We start from the raw sequence: 13,616 nt of genomic DNA on the forward strand, positions 1-13,616 counted from the left end.
ATCCTACCCGCTTTACATTTAGCGTACGTGAGTAGTATAGAAGTCATAGCGGCAAGTCATGCATGAGCCGAGATTTACCACAATACAGAAATGTGAACGCTCCTGTCGACAGGAATCAGTGGCGTCTGGTGTTGCTCATCCGGCCAGCTGGTATGGGCATCACATCACCTTCCTGTCCCAGGATAAAGGTTGCTTGGTATTTAATTCTCTGTGCTATGAAGCAAGTTTCGTGTATCTTAGCTCAAGGTCAATTGCCGATCATCAGCAGATGTGAGCTCTCCTGTATGTTGCCTAGAAATCATTAACCTGCATTAATCCCGGTACTAACAACCCGAAGGGTCGGTGTGGTTCGGAGTCGGATGCCCCCGTTAGTCAGGCACACCACTCCACTGGATATAACTCCCCTTAGAGGGCTGAACTGCTCTGAAAACCCCAGTTTTCATATGAGGTCATACGTCTAAGATCATAATCGCCGTTTGGCGTGAAGGTTATGCACTTTAACTTGGGTATTTCATTTGCGCATGATGCTCTCTTTTAGAGAGACTCTGCAGCAAGTTGAGATTCAGGAAATGGTATCTTTTTATCTACTCTAGTGATGTAAAACAAGGTCATGGACTTTCATGAATCCAGTAGCGTTACTCTATCTTCAACCTCTTCTCTCCAGGAGACTCGCTGAGGTGAATCTCAGTCCAGTTTATACATAGTTGCTCTTGAAAAGGGGTGACTTCTTGGGAAAAGTCAGAGCCTCGGTAAGCGCGATGCCCTCGTACTGGCTCAGCCCAACGTGACCGCCCCTCGATTGAGCAGAGAAACCGCTGCCTCCAACACCCTCTCCGAGAATGTACTCAAAGCCAAGGTTGAGATGCTCCACGAAGAAAGTGTAGTGGCGCATCTTGGTAGGGGACACAAGCTCCAGTTGGAAGCCGGTAACTTTGTCTTTGAGAGTACCTGTGACGGCACCACCGTAAGTCTTGGTAGCGATAGCGTAGTCTTCCGTTTCGGAAGCAGTTCCGACAGTGCTTCGGAAGATGGGAGCGCCATTCTCGAAGAGGACAACAGACTGGTGCGTCAAGTCAGGTTCGAGGTTGGAAGTAAAGCTGAAGTAGCTAAGCACGTATGGACCCAACATGGATCTCACGGCTTGTAGCTTACTCATGCAAGTGAACCAGCTAGTATAGAGGCAGCAGGTTAGCAGACTGAGACAATACTAAGTCACATAAAGCGTTAGATAGTACTAACCTGAAAGCGGACCAGAACCGCTCGTGTCCTCCCATACCGGTCCACTGCACACGCTTGCCCTTGATCTCGACATCCGTGTCCACTGTTCCGGCGGGAATGGGTTGCGACCAGTGGTAGTAGGGGATCGGTGCCGTAGTTGCGTTCTCGGAAGGCCAGACGTTGCCATCTGCAGTTAGGGGCTTCGCCTTTGATTGGATGGCAACCCTGCCTTTGACAGTGTCCGAGCCGAGAGTAATGATAGCTTCAGTCATGTCGGTATTGACGTAGAAAGAGAACTTGTAGCCATCCTTCTCGTCGATCCAGAGACCGCGAGTTCCTTGTGGGCACGTCTCGACAACAGATCGCTCCGGGTAGTATACCTCGTAAAAGCGCGTACGGTCCGCAAACGCGAACTCGATCGAGAGGCGGAAGTTTCCACTGCCCAGAATAGCGTAGTTCGCATCACGGTAGAAGCCAAAGACGAAGGAAGACATGCCATCCTCGGAAACTCCGTCAAATTCCCACTGCTCGCCGCCGGAAGAGTTCAGTGTTTTAATCTTCGGCTCCTCAAGGCTACCCATAGCCTTAGTTCCGAAGTCCACGATCTTCCTACCCTTGACCATCTCGAAAGCTGTGAGGTTGCTTATCCGACATCCGGCGCTGGCGTCACCTTCCTCGGTCGTCAAAGGGACTTGGTCGCCAGGAAAGAGATCGCTATTCGCCGCACGCCAGTGAGGTGGCCATGATTGCGGCCAGGCGCTGTTGCTAGCGAGGGTGCTGCCCAGCAGACCCAGGAAAGGTACGAGACGCATCAACATTGTAACGCTGAGTAGAGATTATGCGTGCTTGAGGGAAGACTGCAGAAGCACGAGAATAAGCTACCTAGCTATATGGTGTTGATATGGAGTCATGACATTTTATGCGTTCGGTATCGGCCAAACTAAAAAGGACACCAACGAGTCTCCGAAACCATCGGACTTGGTGGAGGAAACATGGCGGTGTCGTTTGGATGTATAAAACGGTGTTGGAGACTTGAGGGAGGAGGGAGGGTCCCCAGTTACCAAAGAGAACCGAACATCGCTTTTCTTCCACGAACGTCTTCCAGTATGCAGATTTCAAGAGCTGTGACATTGCCGACCACGCGTATCGCTGTGGTCGAGGGCAATGATCACCGCCTCATCATCGACGACAATGCTCCGCTCCCGAACGTCCGACCCGATGAAATACTGGTGCAGGTGAAGGCCGTTGCTATCAACCCATGCGATTACAAGATGCACGAGCGATTCCCCTGTCCTGGGGCGGTCGACGGTTGCGATTTCTCGGGGGTGATCGTCGCAATCGGGTCGGAGGTGGCAAATTTGAGCATCGGGGACCGAGTCTGCGGGGCAGTCCACGGCTCCAATCCTGTTCGGCCCGAATCGGGCGCCTTCGCCAACTATATAGTATCCGAGTCCGAATTTACACTGAAAGTGCCAGACAGCATGTCTTTCGAAGAGGCTGCCGGCCTCGGAGTAACGGGCCTGGCGACACTGGCTATGGCGCTGTTCAAGGCTTTGGCTTTGCCGGGGATGCTGGACGCGCCGGCGCCGAAGCCGCGGACGGTGCTCGTGCACGGAGGTAGCTCCTCCGTAGGGACGATGGCGATGCAGTTGGTGAGACTGTGAGTATCTGTAAAGTTCTAGCAGAAAGAATCTCGTGCGTTACTAACAGAATATGGGTAAAAGTGCCGGACATATACCCATAGCTACATGCTCTCCCAGAAACTTTGATCTAGTCAAAAGTTTCGGCGCGGAGGAGGTCTTTGACTACAACAACCCAGACTGCGCCAAAGACATCAAGTCTTACACGAAGAATTCCCTCTCTTATGTACTTGACCCATTCACCGATGCCAAAAGCATCGCGCTCTGCTACGGGGCAATGGGCCGTGCCGGGGGGCGCTATTCCTGCTTGGAGATGTATCCTGACTACATTCTCGATCGCAAAACGATCAAAGTGGGCTTCGTAATGGGCCCTGCTCTCCTAGGCCACAGGCTCGCGCTTAGCGACGGTTATGAGAGAGATGAGGATCCTGAAATGCGTGCCTTCGGTGTGCAGTGGTACAAGAGTGTGCAGACAGTGTTGGACCAAGGCAAGATAAGGCCGCACCCATTGAGGGTGTTGGGCAATAGCTTCGAATCAGTGCTAGAAGGTGTTGACATGCTAAAGCGAAAGGCGGTTTCCGGCGAGAAATTAGTAGTATTGTTTGACTAAGTGGTATTCCCGTTGTTTGCAAACGCCGAAGATGACCAGAAGGGAGTCCGATGAGGATTTCTCACGCCCCCAACCAAGACTCTGCTACTTCAGAAACTGTTCAAACAAATAACTGAAATAGAAAAAAATCAACTTAGACAAATCTAATAGCTTATGATAAAGAAAAGCCTTTTTTTTATTTTTAGTACATAATCATACAACGTTAGTATTGTTATTTCTTATAGCGTATTCTAGCACTTTAGACTTGACTAAAGCTCACTCCACTAGCTTGGGTAACTTGGGGCTTAGGATCATGGAAGAACTGTTGTAACAGACATCATTGCTATACTCTGCGACACGTTCTTTCATTCAAATAGCTATATCCTCATTTTGCAATCTCTTCGGCTCATAAAGCAGGATTCAAAGTCACGGGATTCTGTGGTATTAGAGGTGTGACGTTATTATTCGGACTCCCGTTCCATTCGGCATTCGGTGCGATCTGCAGATCAGCATGACAAGTATCCTAAATCAGCAGATCTGTATGCAAGAGCATCTTGACTGAGCTGACTAAAGTGTAGAGTAGTATGCACCATCGGAGTAGCCAGGTACAGAGTCGCGCTCATAAATGTCGTGGTCGAGCCCCAACCATCGTCACGTAGCATTCGCGCAGTAAAGACATGTCAAGATGCTGAGCCCAGCCACTGTCGTCGTTGCCATTGTGGCCATAGTGGGCCCCCTTATCTACTCTTCTTTTTTCTCCGACAGCTTAGCCGCCAAGAAGCGACGGTTGGCGCATATTCCGGAGCTCAAGTTCGAAGAGAATAATACTCCTGAACGATATAGAAGTGAAACGCGCTCTCTTTTGAGACAGGGATACGAGAAATATCTTCAATATGGCGTTCCGTTCCAGTTTGCAAACCCGGTTGCCGAGTTGGGCAACCAGGTCATCCTCCCTGTAAAGTATCTGGAAGAAGTAAAACGCGCTCCTAGGTCCTTGTACAGTTTCGAGACCTTTTCAGAAAAGCTGTTCCTTCTAAACTACTTCAACTCGCCTCGCCAGACCGACGCTGTTACATACGCTACCAGACTCGACATCAACAGGAACTTAGGTAAGGATGTCTGTCCATTTTTATTTTGCCATGCTGTGGCAACCTTGGGTCGGTTCAACTAGCTAATCTCGAATTTCATCATCTAGATAATGTGATAAATGGACTCTGGGATGAGGCCGATCAAATACTCAAGGAGATTGCCCCTGGAAATGAATCGAAGGCAGTTGCCGGAGGCGAGCTCACCTGCTCAATTGTTTCGCGCATGATGTCGTATGTGCTCGTAGGCGCTGAGCTCTGCCGGAACCCTAAGTGGCAAAAAATCGCGATAGAAGCAACCTTTGCAATCGTCGAGGCTTCCTTGGGCCTTCGGAGTAAATACTCACCGAACTGGCGATGGTTAGCTAAATATCAAAACACTACGGCGCAAAAGCTGAACGATATTCGAAAAGAGGCTACAGATCTGATTAGGCCATTGTATGACGCAAGACAACAATCTCTTAGTCAAAATGACAGCCGAAGCTTCTACGATACCATTTTCTGGATATTGACGAAAAGAAAGGCCGATAAGACACTAAAGGGCATTGTCGACCAACAACTATTCTTGACTTTGACATCCATACACACAACGGCTGGCACGTTGCAATCCATCTTGTTCGACTGGCTCGACCATCCCGAGTATCATGCCGAGATTACCGCGGAAATCAATGAGACTCTGGCTGAGGTTAAGGCTTCCGGCGGCAAGTGGACACTACAAAAAGTTGCGGCGATGAAAAAGTTGGATAGTTTCATGAAGGAGAGCACCCGGGTGAACCCCGTCGGCTTCAGTAAGAGAACCTCGGCCAATTCGCCGTACTGTGCACACCGCTAACATCTTCGCCAGTGACGGTTCAGCGCTATGCACAGAAGTCTCATGTCTTCCAAGACGGATTTGTCCTGCCGGCTGGGACCGTATTTCACTTCGCCATGGATGCCGTCCACCACGACCCCAACATTTATCCTCAACCGGAGAAGTTCGACGCCTTCCGGTTCTATGACTTGCGCGAGAAGATCGACCCGAATCAATTTCATTATGGATACGTTTCGGACGTAACTCTAAACTGGGGTGCTGGCACCCATGCCTGCCCGGGACGTTTCCTGGCGGCTTTGGTTCTGAAATTTGCGCTCATCCAGATGATCACTGGTTACGATATGAAATATGCGGACGGTCGTCCTGAGAAGCGTCCAGAGTATTGCATCGATAACTCGAGGAGAGAGGATCCTATGCTGAAGGTGGAACTAAAAGCCCGATAGTTGAAGGACTTGTAAATAGCTGCATGCCTAAGGGAATTGGAGCAATGGTCAAAGGAAAAATCGAAGTAAAGTCTGTTCATCTGGTTGCTGCGAGTATGGTGATGTGCATCCAGTGTGTTATTCTTGAGAGGTTCTACCTCTTGCACGCCCTTATAATACGTCGTCCGTCGGCCCGCTTTGGTCAGATACCAGACATACCCAAGACAGTCTCAGTCATATTGAAGATAAAGCTATTCAGCCCTCGTTGATTCGAGACATGATTGCGACCTCGGAGTTCAGAGACCGGTTCAACTGTGTAGAGTTGAGATCAATTCACCAAGCTCATAAGGAAGCGATCCGAATGGACCATACGACCTTGGCAGCCATAGCTTATTATTGGCTATAGCTTCACTTTAGCAATGTCATCAACCCTCCTCCGTAACTTGCCAGGTGCCAGTGCCTTACATAAGCGGTCTACAGACTTGTTGAGCCGCTGCTTGGCTCCAGCTTAAGTGCCATGAATATGCCCATCGTCTGATTTGAGAACCTTGTAGGATTGATAGAACGTTACCTTAAAACCAAAATGTTTATGAGATATTAACTGATATACAATAATCAGATCTCATATCAACGCACCCTTGCATGCTCGTTCATCGCGCTAGAGTCTAATAGCGGTAGATTTAATAGGGCCATCTCTTGGGAGCGTAGTCTAACATGAGATAGAATCCAACCAGCAGGCTTATATATCTTCATGACGAAACACTGCAAACCCCGATAGCCGGAACTTTTCAAACGCAATATGTTTTAACCTTTCGAAGTGTGGTCGTGGTCACAGCAAGGGGCCAGGGAACATGCTGTAGATTCGTAAATCCGGATGCGGGTAATCTGAGTCTCCGAGATTGCGTCTCCACCAATGGTCTACACAGGTACCCGCTTTCGACAGGTCAGCTCGGACTCGCCCGCCTTGTTCCCCAATTCCCCATCTTTCCATTCTTCATCGGCGGACACCCCTCCCTTCAGCAGATAAGAGGAGCATACTCCAAGGAACTGCTTCATCAAAACATCATTCTCCAGTGTCCTTTATCACCGCTACTAGGTCTGGCAGCTGGTTCTCGAGACCATGCCACCATAGTTAGGCCTTCATCAAGCCCTCTCTTGCGATGCCAAGGGAGGGCTTAGAGCGATCTTTCTAACTTTGATAAGGGGCCATGGACGTCTTGGCAGTGACGATGTCTCTACACTCGACGAGATGCTTTCAAATGGGCAGCCAACTGGGATCTCGCGCTCATACCTTCAAGGCGACCTAGGTAACCAGTCCACTCCTTAACCACAAGTAGCTTGTATGTATGGCCAACTACGGGCGAATAGCTTGTCAAATCAACTAACTCGCTTTAGTGCAGTTGTCACGAACTATTCGTACCCCGAATCACAAGCGAGTCGGACTCGTTTCTCGCGATACTGGAATAGCCCGTGGTCTTCCCGGGCTACAGTCCGCCAGAGTACGATGGCATGCAGTTTCGTGGTCCTGGGCAGAGACAATAAAAGGCCTCAGTGGGTCGTGGAATCTGAGTTAGATCCCGACATGATGGTCCTAGGTATGACCGTTAAACTGCCTTATGGGGTCGTGGAGTCTAGGTTAGAGGCACCCGGCGTTTGTCCTGGGCAAGACAGCTAAAAGGCCTACTTGGACGACCAAGTTAACGACGACATGAACGAAATGGTTCCTGGTTTCATGTACATTTTCGATGGACTCGGGAGTCGACACCGAGTCTATTCGGTATTCAAAAGCATAGATACGCACATGGTTGGGGCGTTTGGTATGCTTAGATGCCATTTACGGTTAGTATTCCCAGTACCTATAACGTTGCCGGACTACGTCAATGAACTAACAGCCCTACCTGTCAGGTTTGCGATTTCGAACGCTTTGACTTTTGAGAGGAGTCCGAGTCGTAATGAGTATGAGTGAGATGCCTCGGCTTTGAACGGCGTTGACACAGTAACACGTCACCACCAAGCCGAACGGATTGTACTACTTTGGCGTTCAAAAGATATGTGGCACATCGGCGATAATCCTCGGTGACGAAATACCTCAATGAGTCATGGTTGGAATGGTAATGCTCTCATGGTCGTGCTCACAGCCGACCCTGGCGTTTTGTGACGGTCTAGATACTTAAAACGGCCACTCAAGGTCAGTATTAAATAGCCACCATACCAACTTCTTAGCCCACGGTCTAAAATTCTAACCCTGGTTTAGTTCACGAGATAAGGCGTTCATGGCTGACGTCCTGGGCATGGACACTAAACTGCCTGTGACTCCAATTCGACCTGGAGATAACGACATGGATATACCCTTTGGATTTCCTTTGATTGCGGAGATCTGCTCAGACGACAATACAATGCAGCGACCTCAATTGCGACCGAGCAACTCGAGGTTCGATGACTGAGCTTGGCTTTGCGCCACGCCAAGTTCTCATTGAGCGACGATCTTAATGCGTTACGACCATGTGTAATAGAGCCATGGATTATTATACCCTACTGTATTTAAGGCCTAGCGGAACGACTTTGACCTAGTGAGATCACGATAACTCATAGGGCAACGATATATTTTAGTACCTGGGCAATTTTGTTTATTGGCAATCGAGTTGTATAACACAACCAAGATGTAGTCTATCTGCATTACATCTCGGGCAGCTCCTGGCTAGCCAATAAGGACCAGTTGGACTTTCAGATTTTGAAAGCAATTGCAATTATTGTGTTAGCGGGCAGCTGCGGTGGCCGCCATTTCTTGGATTCTTTCTGAAGGAGATAAGCGCGATAGTCAGAGCAATATGCCAGAGAGCGAAGGCGTCGCCTCCTTGTTTTCAAGGAGCTCAAATCTACACGTCCTTCTCTTGGCCGCGGCAGAAGCACTGTGCTCCGGAGCCAGCATCAGGGACTAGGCCCTGGAGAATCCATCCCCACGCTGACTAGTGTTCTGCCACTTTTCACACGGGTGGTGAGGTAGTGTGTGAGAAGGCCGCCCCGGAGGCGTGGGGAAAAGAATGGTGAGAGGAAAAGGTCTTGTTTGTTGTTTCAATGTTTTAAGTTGTTCAACACGGACTTGGGGCTGGGCTGGTCGCGTCTCTCTGTAGCCAGGTTATCGGGTTCGCCCGCTTTCCTGTCTCAAAGGCCCCCGACTCGATTAAAAATTCTATTTTCCGGGGTCATTAACTGTTCGTCCTGTATCCTCGCGACAACGGCGGGCAGATCAAAAAAAAAATGTTAAAAAAAACTTGGATAAAAATACTAGGTAACGGAGGGCAACCGGTAGGGGACTTCTTACCCATCGCTAGGGGTGCCGTTCGAACTCCTACTTGTAGATAGCTGGGTAGTCGCAAATTCAAGCTGGACCATGCCTTCCACTACGGGTGCCTTGATCTACATGATGTGAAAACAATTGAGTACCTCCAACGTCTTAACCATTCATGGACCATGAATATCTCACTCCGTAAAACCATGCCCATAGAAGAGCAACCTATGAAGACCTACTCTCGATTAATCTATACAGTCCTTAACTAGCAGCGTGGGTACTCGTTAATATATCTCCTTGCGTTATCAAGAGGAAGATTCTACGATGGCACGATTTATAGGTGTGCAAGGGGGATCCAGTTGATTAATAGTATTCTCAGTGAAATGATAGGGGGTAGCAGAGCATCAAGATGGAACCATAACTTGGTAACATGATAAACACGAATGGGTATATTCACGTTGATATATATGATCAAATAAGTCGTTGGATTCATCGGTGTGTTAACTCGCTAATATAACGTTCTGGGGGGCTGGCCACAGTTGCGGAACAAACATATCTAGAAGAATATATACACGTAACAGTATCTACTGAACAATAACATATTATACAATGTTAAGGTCGCACAATTTTACATCGCAGTTTACATGCACTCAGTGCTCAAGCAGTAATGTAAGAATACTATGACTGATAATAGTTATATGCAAATCCCAGCTCACGACTATAGTATCTGAAGATTATATCTAAGAAGTCCGAGTATCTAATCATCCTTGGTACATAGAAAACATTAACCGCATGACAATATATCCCAAAACGACTGCACAGCGTCATACGTCGTACTCAATGAAGCAAAATTCAGTCTTGAGTTTCTCTGTCTGATAGAACGAGCCAAGTAATCATACACAAAAGTTCATACAATAGACCCTCAACGTCCGAACTCATCCGTTCTCTTCAAGCATACCCTTAATTACATTGGGTTATTATCGCGATACGCATAGGGAAAGCAACGGAGTAAACGTCCTGTAATCGTAATCGTAACCCATCTCTTCTTATAATAATGGTGATCCATAGGCACCTCACCACCTATGTAGTCTCTTCCTCCTCTCCCTCTTTGTTATACCAATGTATAGGGAGGTAGCTAGTTGATCTCACGCCTACCCTAACGGAAGGTTTCGGATCGGATTACTTCGCAGAACCGCGTACGTAACTAATACTACGTTAGCCTGAATGGTCTAAAACCGAGCTGCCTACAATCGTAAGCAGGAAGAGAGCATACGTCTGCCACATCGCCCCGAAGAAGCCCGACGGAGGCTTCTGCTCGTGGAGACTCTGGCGGCGGGCTGATGATCCAGGGTCATTGGAGCGCTTGTAGTTCATGAGGCTGTCGTAAGAGGGACCAGAGCTCTGTTCATGTGTATGTTAGTTACATGTTACTTCCTGGTGTCGTTGAGTCTCGTGTGCCGATATTGATTTGATTGGCAGTCATGAAATACTGCAGAGGTAGCTGTTCTTGCTTTGATGACGTATTCGACACGAAGAAGCGCAGTGAGACATCGAAAGGGAAACGGGGCGTAAATAGAGATAGAGAGAATAGGTACTGACTCTTCTACGACGTGATGCAGTCGCGTTGTCTTGCTGTACTCCCTGGCCGGCGGGTGCTTTGGACTTATCCATCTTGTCTCGATCGCGGGAAGATGAATGGAAATCTGGTGAAGCTTGATCAAATGATAAGAGCAGAGCAGAATATCTCGGATCTAGGTAGTCTGCTGTCGCAATCTGACTACTTAGTGATCACACAGTAGAGTAGGTATGTAGCTAGGAAGTAGAGTATCAATCTCGATTATGGAGGATGGAAAAGTAGATGATCAATCATGCCATTCGAAGCGGGGAAGAGCTTCTCTATTAATAAAGAGCCGTCCATGCCTACCTACTTCCCAAAGACAGTACTGTATACCTATGCTCACACAAAGCCAAAGCTTCCCCCCATTCTTACTGTGTGCTTGGATCATTGAACCAGTGCGCCCGCACCTCCCACACCTTCCATCCCATCCAATAGCCAGCATCGCCTAGCACGCCCCGGACAAAAACAGGCCAGAGATCGCCCCAGATAGTGTTGCTTGTCATGCGACAGCTGCTGTGCGTACAGTCCCTAGATCAGAGTAGATGGTAGTACCTCGTAGAGACGTCAGTGGTTGAGCAAGGACGCCCAGTGATGACTTCACCAATGAGGGGCTACTGTCAGCAAGCGTCGAACTCTGATTCGGCTTAGGATCCTACTCCCTCGACTCCCTAGCTGGGAGAGGCGCTTACGTTGCCACAATGAACAGGCCGTTTGCAATGCGGACTGTTCGGGGATTGATCCCAGTCGAGCAGCGTCCATGCTCTCTGACCGTCGTCCATCTCGCCCATTCTGAAGGGTCTCCCCTGTCGAGCTGTCTGCCCTGTCATGCTTACCCCGCATTTTGTCGCGTCGATCTAGAGATGGGCTGTTAAAGGTTAGACAGCTGCTGAGATCGGCCTTTGTACCTCTCTGACACCCTGTATTATGATGCTGCGGAATCAGGTGCTCACTTTCATCAGTGACTCGTAGATCGACACTATGATCACTAAGCAGACATCTGCTTGAAGCAAGGAGAGGGATGCTAGTTAACCGCTGTGCTTGCACATCTGACCTGACCCCGCATCGTCCAAGTACGCGTATCTTCACAGTATCATACTGTGACGATGATAATGAGGCTAAAACCTCAATATAAGCCGTAAGACTAGACGTAATGTTCCAAAGGTGAGAGACTTGCATAGCATAGATCGGTATGAACGGAACTAGGTTTACGCATCGACTACTGCGCACCGAAAATTCGTGCCAACGCCATCTTATCCCGTATCATTCATACGAAGAACACTTGACAAATTGATAATAGTCTACGCTTAGAAGAAATTATCTTGTATTATATTGTATTTATTAAACAACATCCTGTACACACAAGACACGCATCCACAACTGTGCTATACAACTTCGTCGGAATAGCTATATAAATCAGCTTTACTGGTTCTTCATAACTCAAAACCACGCTGTGCCAGACACAGGTGATGGAACGAAGACATCGACTTACCCTAATAGAACGCCGAAAACACTGCTTTCTCATGAAATATATTACCTACACAGACGGAATGTCAGTGATCGTATATACTGAGTAGCAAAACTCGCAGTATAAATGGCATATGTCAGGCTAGATGTTATGTTAGCAAAATCTTTTGTAAGAATACAACATATGCTGGTACTAACCTCATTAAATCAGATTTTGTTATGATGTTCATTTCCATATCCAATGGATAGGATCAAACAGTGTGAATAGTGCTCATCATTTTAGAGGGTTTGGATACGCAGACAAATACGAGAAATATTTACCTATCAAGCGCTGTTAGTAACAGGAACAGCTGATGATAGGTAGTATATCGGCAATGGCGAAGCACAATCAGCTGACGAAGTCTCAACAAGAAGTCTACGACGACCTCCACTCCAAGGGTTGTACGGCCTTGTTTTGACGAGAGAGGGCCGCAGGTTCGTTTATGTCCGCCCGTTCGTTCAAAGTATCCTCATGTGAAAGCACTGTATGTATGGGGAACTATGGCATACCTAGAACCGCGACAGTTAGCTAATGGTACAACAGAGCGTTGCTAGTCTTAACAAGACGCGATGACTGAGGTCAGACAAGGCTGAAACTAAAAAAACAAATCGACATTATGTATTCGGAAAGAGGAATTCCTAGGTTTGTCGTAATTTTCATCATCCCTCGGGGAAGCGTGAAGAATTGCGAAAACGTTTCAAGCTCACCTTTTAGATATTTGACATAGCTGTCCCCCAAGAGCTCGCCCGTCCAACTGTGTGATGTTCAACATCGGTTGGATGTCTATTTAACGACCTGTCGCCGCTGTTAGCTGATGGCTCAGGTTTGACTGCGACGGATGGGACCCAAGGGAAGTGATTTGCTCATGTTATTCCATTTGGGTATCCCCATGGTATTGTGGTAAGATTTGGATTGTTCAAGTTTGTTTGATAATCACAGCAAATCTTGATGTGGAAGTGTAGAATCTAACGGATTATCGACTTACAATTGAGGGTCTTGGATGCTGTTCGAGCAAGTATTAAGTTCCGAAAGGTGAATGGTCCAAGCACGACTCGCGCTGAAGGTGGCAATGCCATCTGCGGAGGGTCGACGTTGGAATGAAAAAGTATGAAGCTGAGGGAAAGTAGGAGCTTAAATTTCGCGATCTGAGAAAAAATAGTAGGTTGGATGGGTCTAGTTGGTGTCCCACATACACTAAGCTTGGATTGGTCTAGCTTGGAGTATGCTTGGAAGAAGGTGGGGGACGACCCTTGTGTGGTTGGTGTGTGGCGAAAGCTTGGCACACAGCCACACCGTAGCTACGTGTACGGTGCGGCACCCAACGTCGGCCGAGGCGGGTTTAAGAAGCCTCAGGGTCCTTGTCACTGGCGCTCCCTCCCACCGCCATTCAACCAGCGACTTCTACCCAAATCGCAGCTTTGACTGCGACATACGAACACG

The 13,616-nt window shown here is 48.2% G+C and overlaps 4 protein-coding genes across 4 annotated transcripts; 2 read left to right on the top strand and 2 right to left on the bottom strand.

The window, feature by feature from the left end:
• Nucleotides 1-447: 447 nt before the first annotated feature.
• F5B22DRAFT_181046 (uncharacterized protein) lies at nucleotides 448-2,483 on the bottom strand. Its single transcript, XM_047969412.1, has 2 exons — nucleotides 1,240-2,483; nucleotides 448-1,169 (listed from the first exon to the last, which is right to left on the bottom strand). Exons 1-2 carry the CDS (start codon nucleotides 2,034-2,036, stop codon nucleotides 695-697), a joined length of 1,272 nt encoding a protein of 423 aa, XP_047830903.1. The 5' UTR covers nucleotides 2,037-2,483; the 3' UTR covers nucleotides 448-694.
• On the top strand, nucleotides 2,211-3,468 carry F5B22DRAFT_636346 (putative zinc-binding dehydrogenase family oxidoreductase; the record flags this gene model as incomplete). The annotated part of the gene is made up of 3 exons (XM_047977275.1): nucleotides 2,211-2,221; nucleotides 2,339-2,878; nucleotides 2,943-3,468. The coding sequence occupies 3 exons, from the start codon at nucleotides 2,211-2,213 to the stop codon at nucleotides 3,466-3,468; spliced, it is 1,077 nt and encodes a 358-aa protein (XP_047830904.1).
• A 423-nt stretch (nucleotides 3,469-3,891) lies between these two features.
• F5B22DRAFT_181020 (cytochrome P450) lies at nucleotides 3,892-6,190 on the top strand. Its single transcript, XM_047969411.1, has 4 exons — nucleotides 3,892-3,897; nucleotides 4,026-4,556; nucleotides 4,643-5,320; nucleotides 5,377-6,190. Exons 2-4 carry the CDS (start codon nucleotides 4,133-4,135, stop codon nucleotides 5,784-5,786), a joined length of 1,512 nt encoding a protein of 503 aa, XP_047830905.1. The 5' UTR covers nucleotides 3,892-3,897; nucleotides 4,026-4,132; the 3' UTR covers nucleotides 5,787-6,190.
• A 3,532-nt stretch (nucleotides 6,191-9,722) lies between these two features.
• Nucleotides 9,723-10,911, bottom strand: F5B22DRAFT_606545 (uncharacterized protein). The gene is made up of 3 exons (XM_047974931.1): nucleotides 10,654-10,911; nucleotides 10,328-10,455; nucleotides 9,723-10,258 (listed from the first exon to the last, which is right to left on the bottom strand). The coding sequence occupies exons 1-3, from the start codon at nucleotides 10,723-10,725 to the stop codon at nucleotides 10,234-10,236; spliced, it is 225 nt and encodes a 74-aa protein (XP_047830906.1). The 5' UTR covers nucleotides 10,726-10,911; the 3' UTR covers nucleotides 9,723-10,233.
• Between the last annotated feature and the right edge of the window lie 2,705 nt (nucleotides 10,912-13,616).

Source organism: Xylaria bambusicola (assembly GCF_022495145.1).
Source record: "Xylaria bambusicola strain CBS 139988 unplaced genomic scaffold F5B22scaffold_20, whole genome shotgun sequence".
NCBI classification, from domain to species: domain Eukaryota; kingdom Fungi; phylum Ascomycota; class Sordariomycetes; order Xylariales; family Xylariaceae; genus Xylaria; species Xylaria bambusicola.

Coding starts and splice junctions, on each gene's coding strand:
- F5B22DRAFT_181046 (XM_047969412.1), bottom strand. CDS start 2,036: ATGTTGATGCGTCTCGTACCTTTCCTGGGTCTGCTGGGCAGCACCCTC. Junction 1,170..1,239: donor CGGTTCTGGTCCGCTTTCAG/GTTAGTACTATC, acceptor CCTCTATACTAG/CTGGTTCACTTGCATGAGTA.
- F5B22DRAFT_181020 (XM_047969411.1), top strand. CDS start 4,133: ATGCTGAGCCCAGCCACTGTCGTCGTTGCCATTGTGGCCATAGTGGGC. Junction 4,557..4,642: donor CGACATCAACAGGAACTTAG/GTAAGGATGTCT, acceptor TTCATCATCTAG/ATAATGTGATAAATGGACTC. Junction 5,321..5,376: donor GGTGAACCCCGTCGGCTTCA/GTAAGAGAACCT, acceptor CATCTTCGCCAG/TGACGGTTCAGCGCTATGCA.
- F5B22DRAFT_606545 (XM_047974931.1), bottom strand. CDS start 10,725: ATGGATAAGTCCAAAGCACCCGCCGGCCAGGGAGTACAGCAAGACAAC. Junction 10,456..10,653: donor CTGCATCACGTCGTAGAAGA/GTCAGTACCTAT, acceptor ACACATGAACAG/AGCTCTGGTCCCTCTTACGA. Junction 10,259..10,327: donor TTCGGGGCGATGTGGCAGAC/GTATGCTCTCTT, acceptor ACGTAGTATTAG/TTACGTACGCGGTTCTGCGA.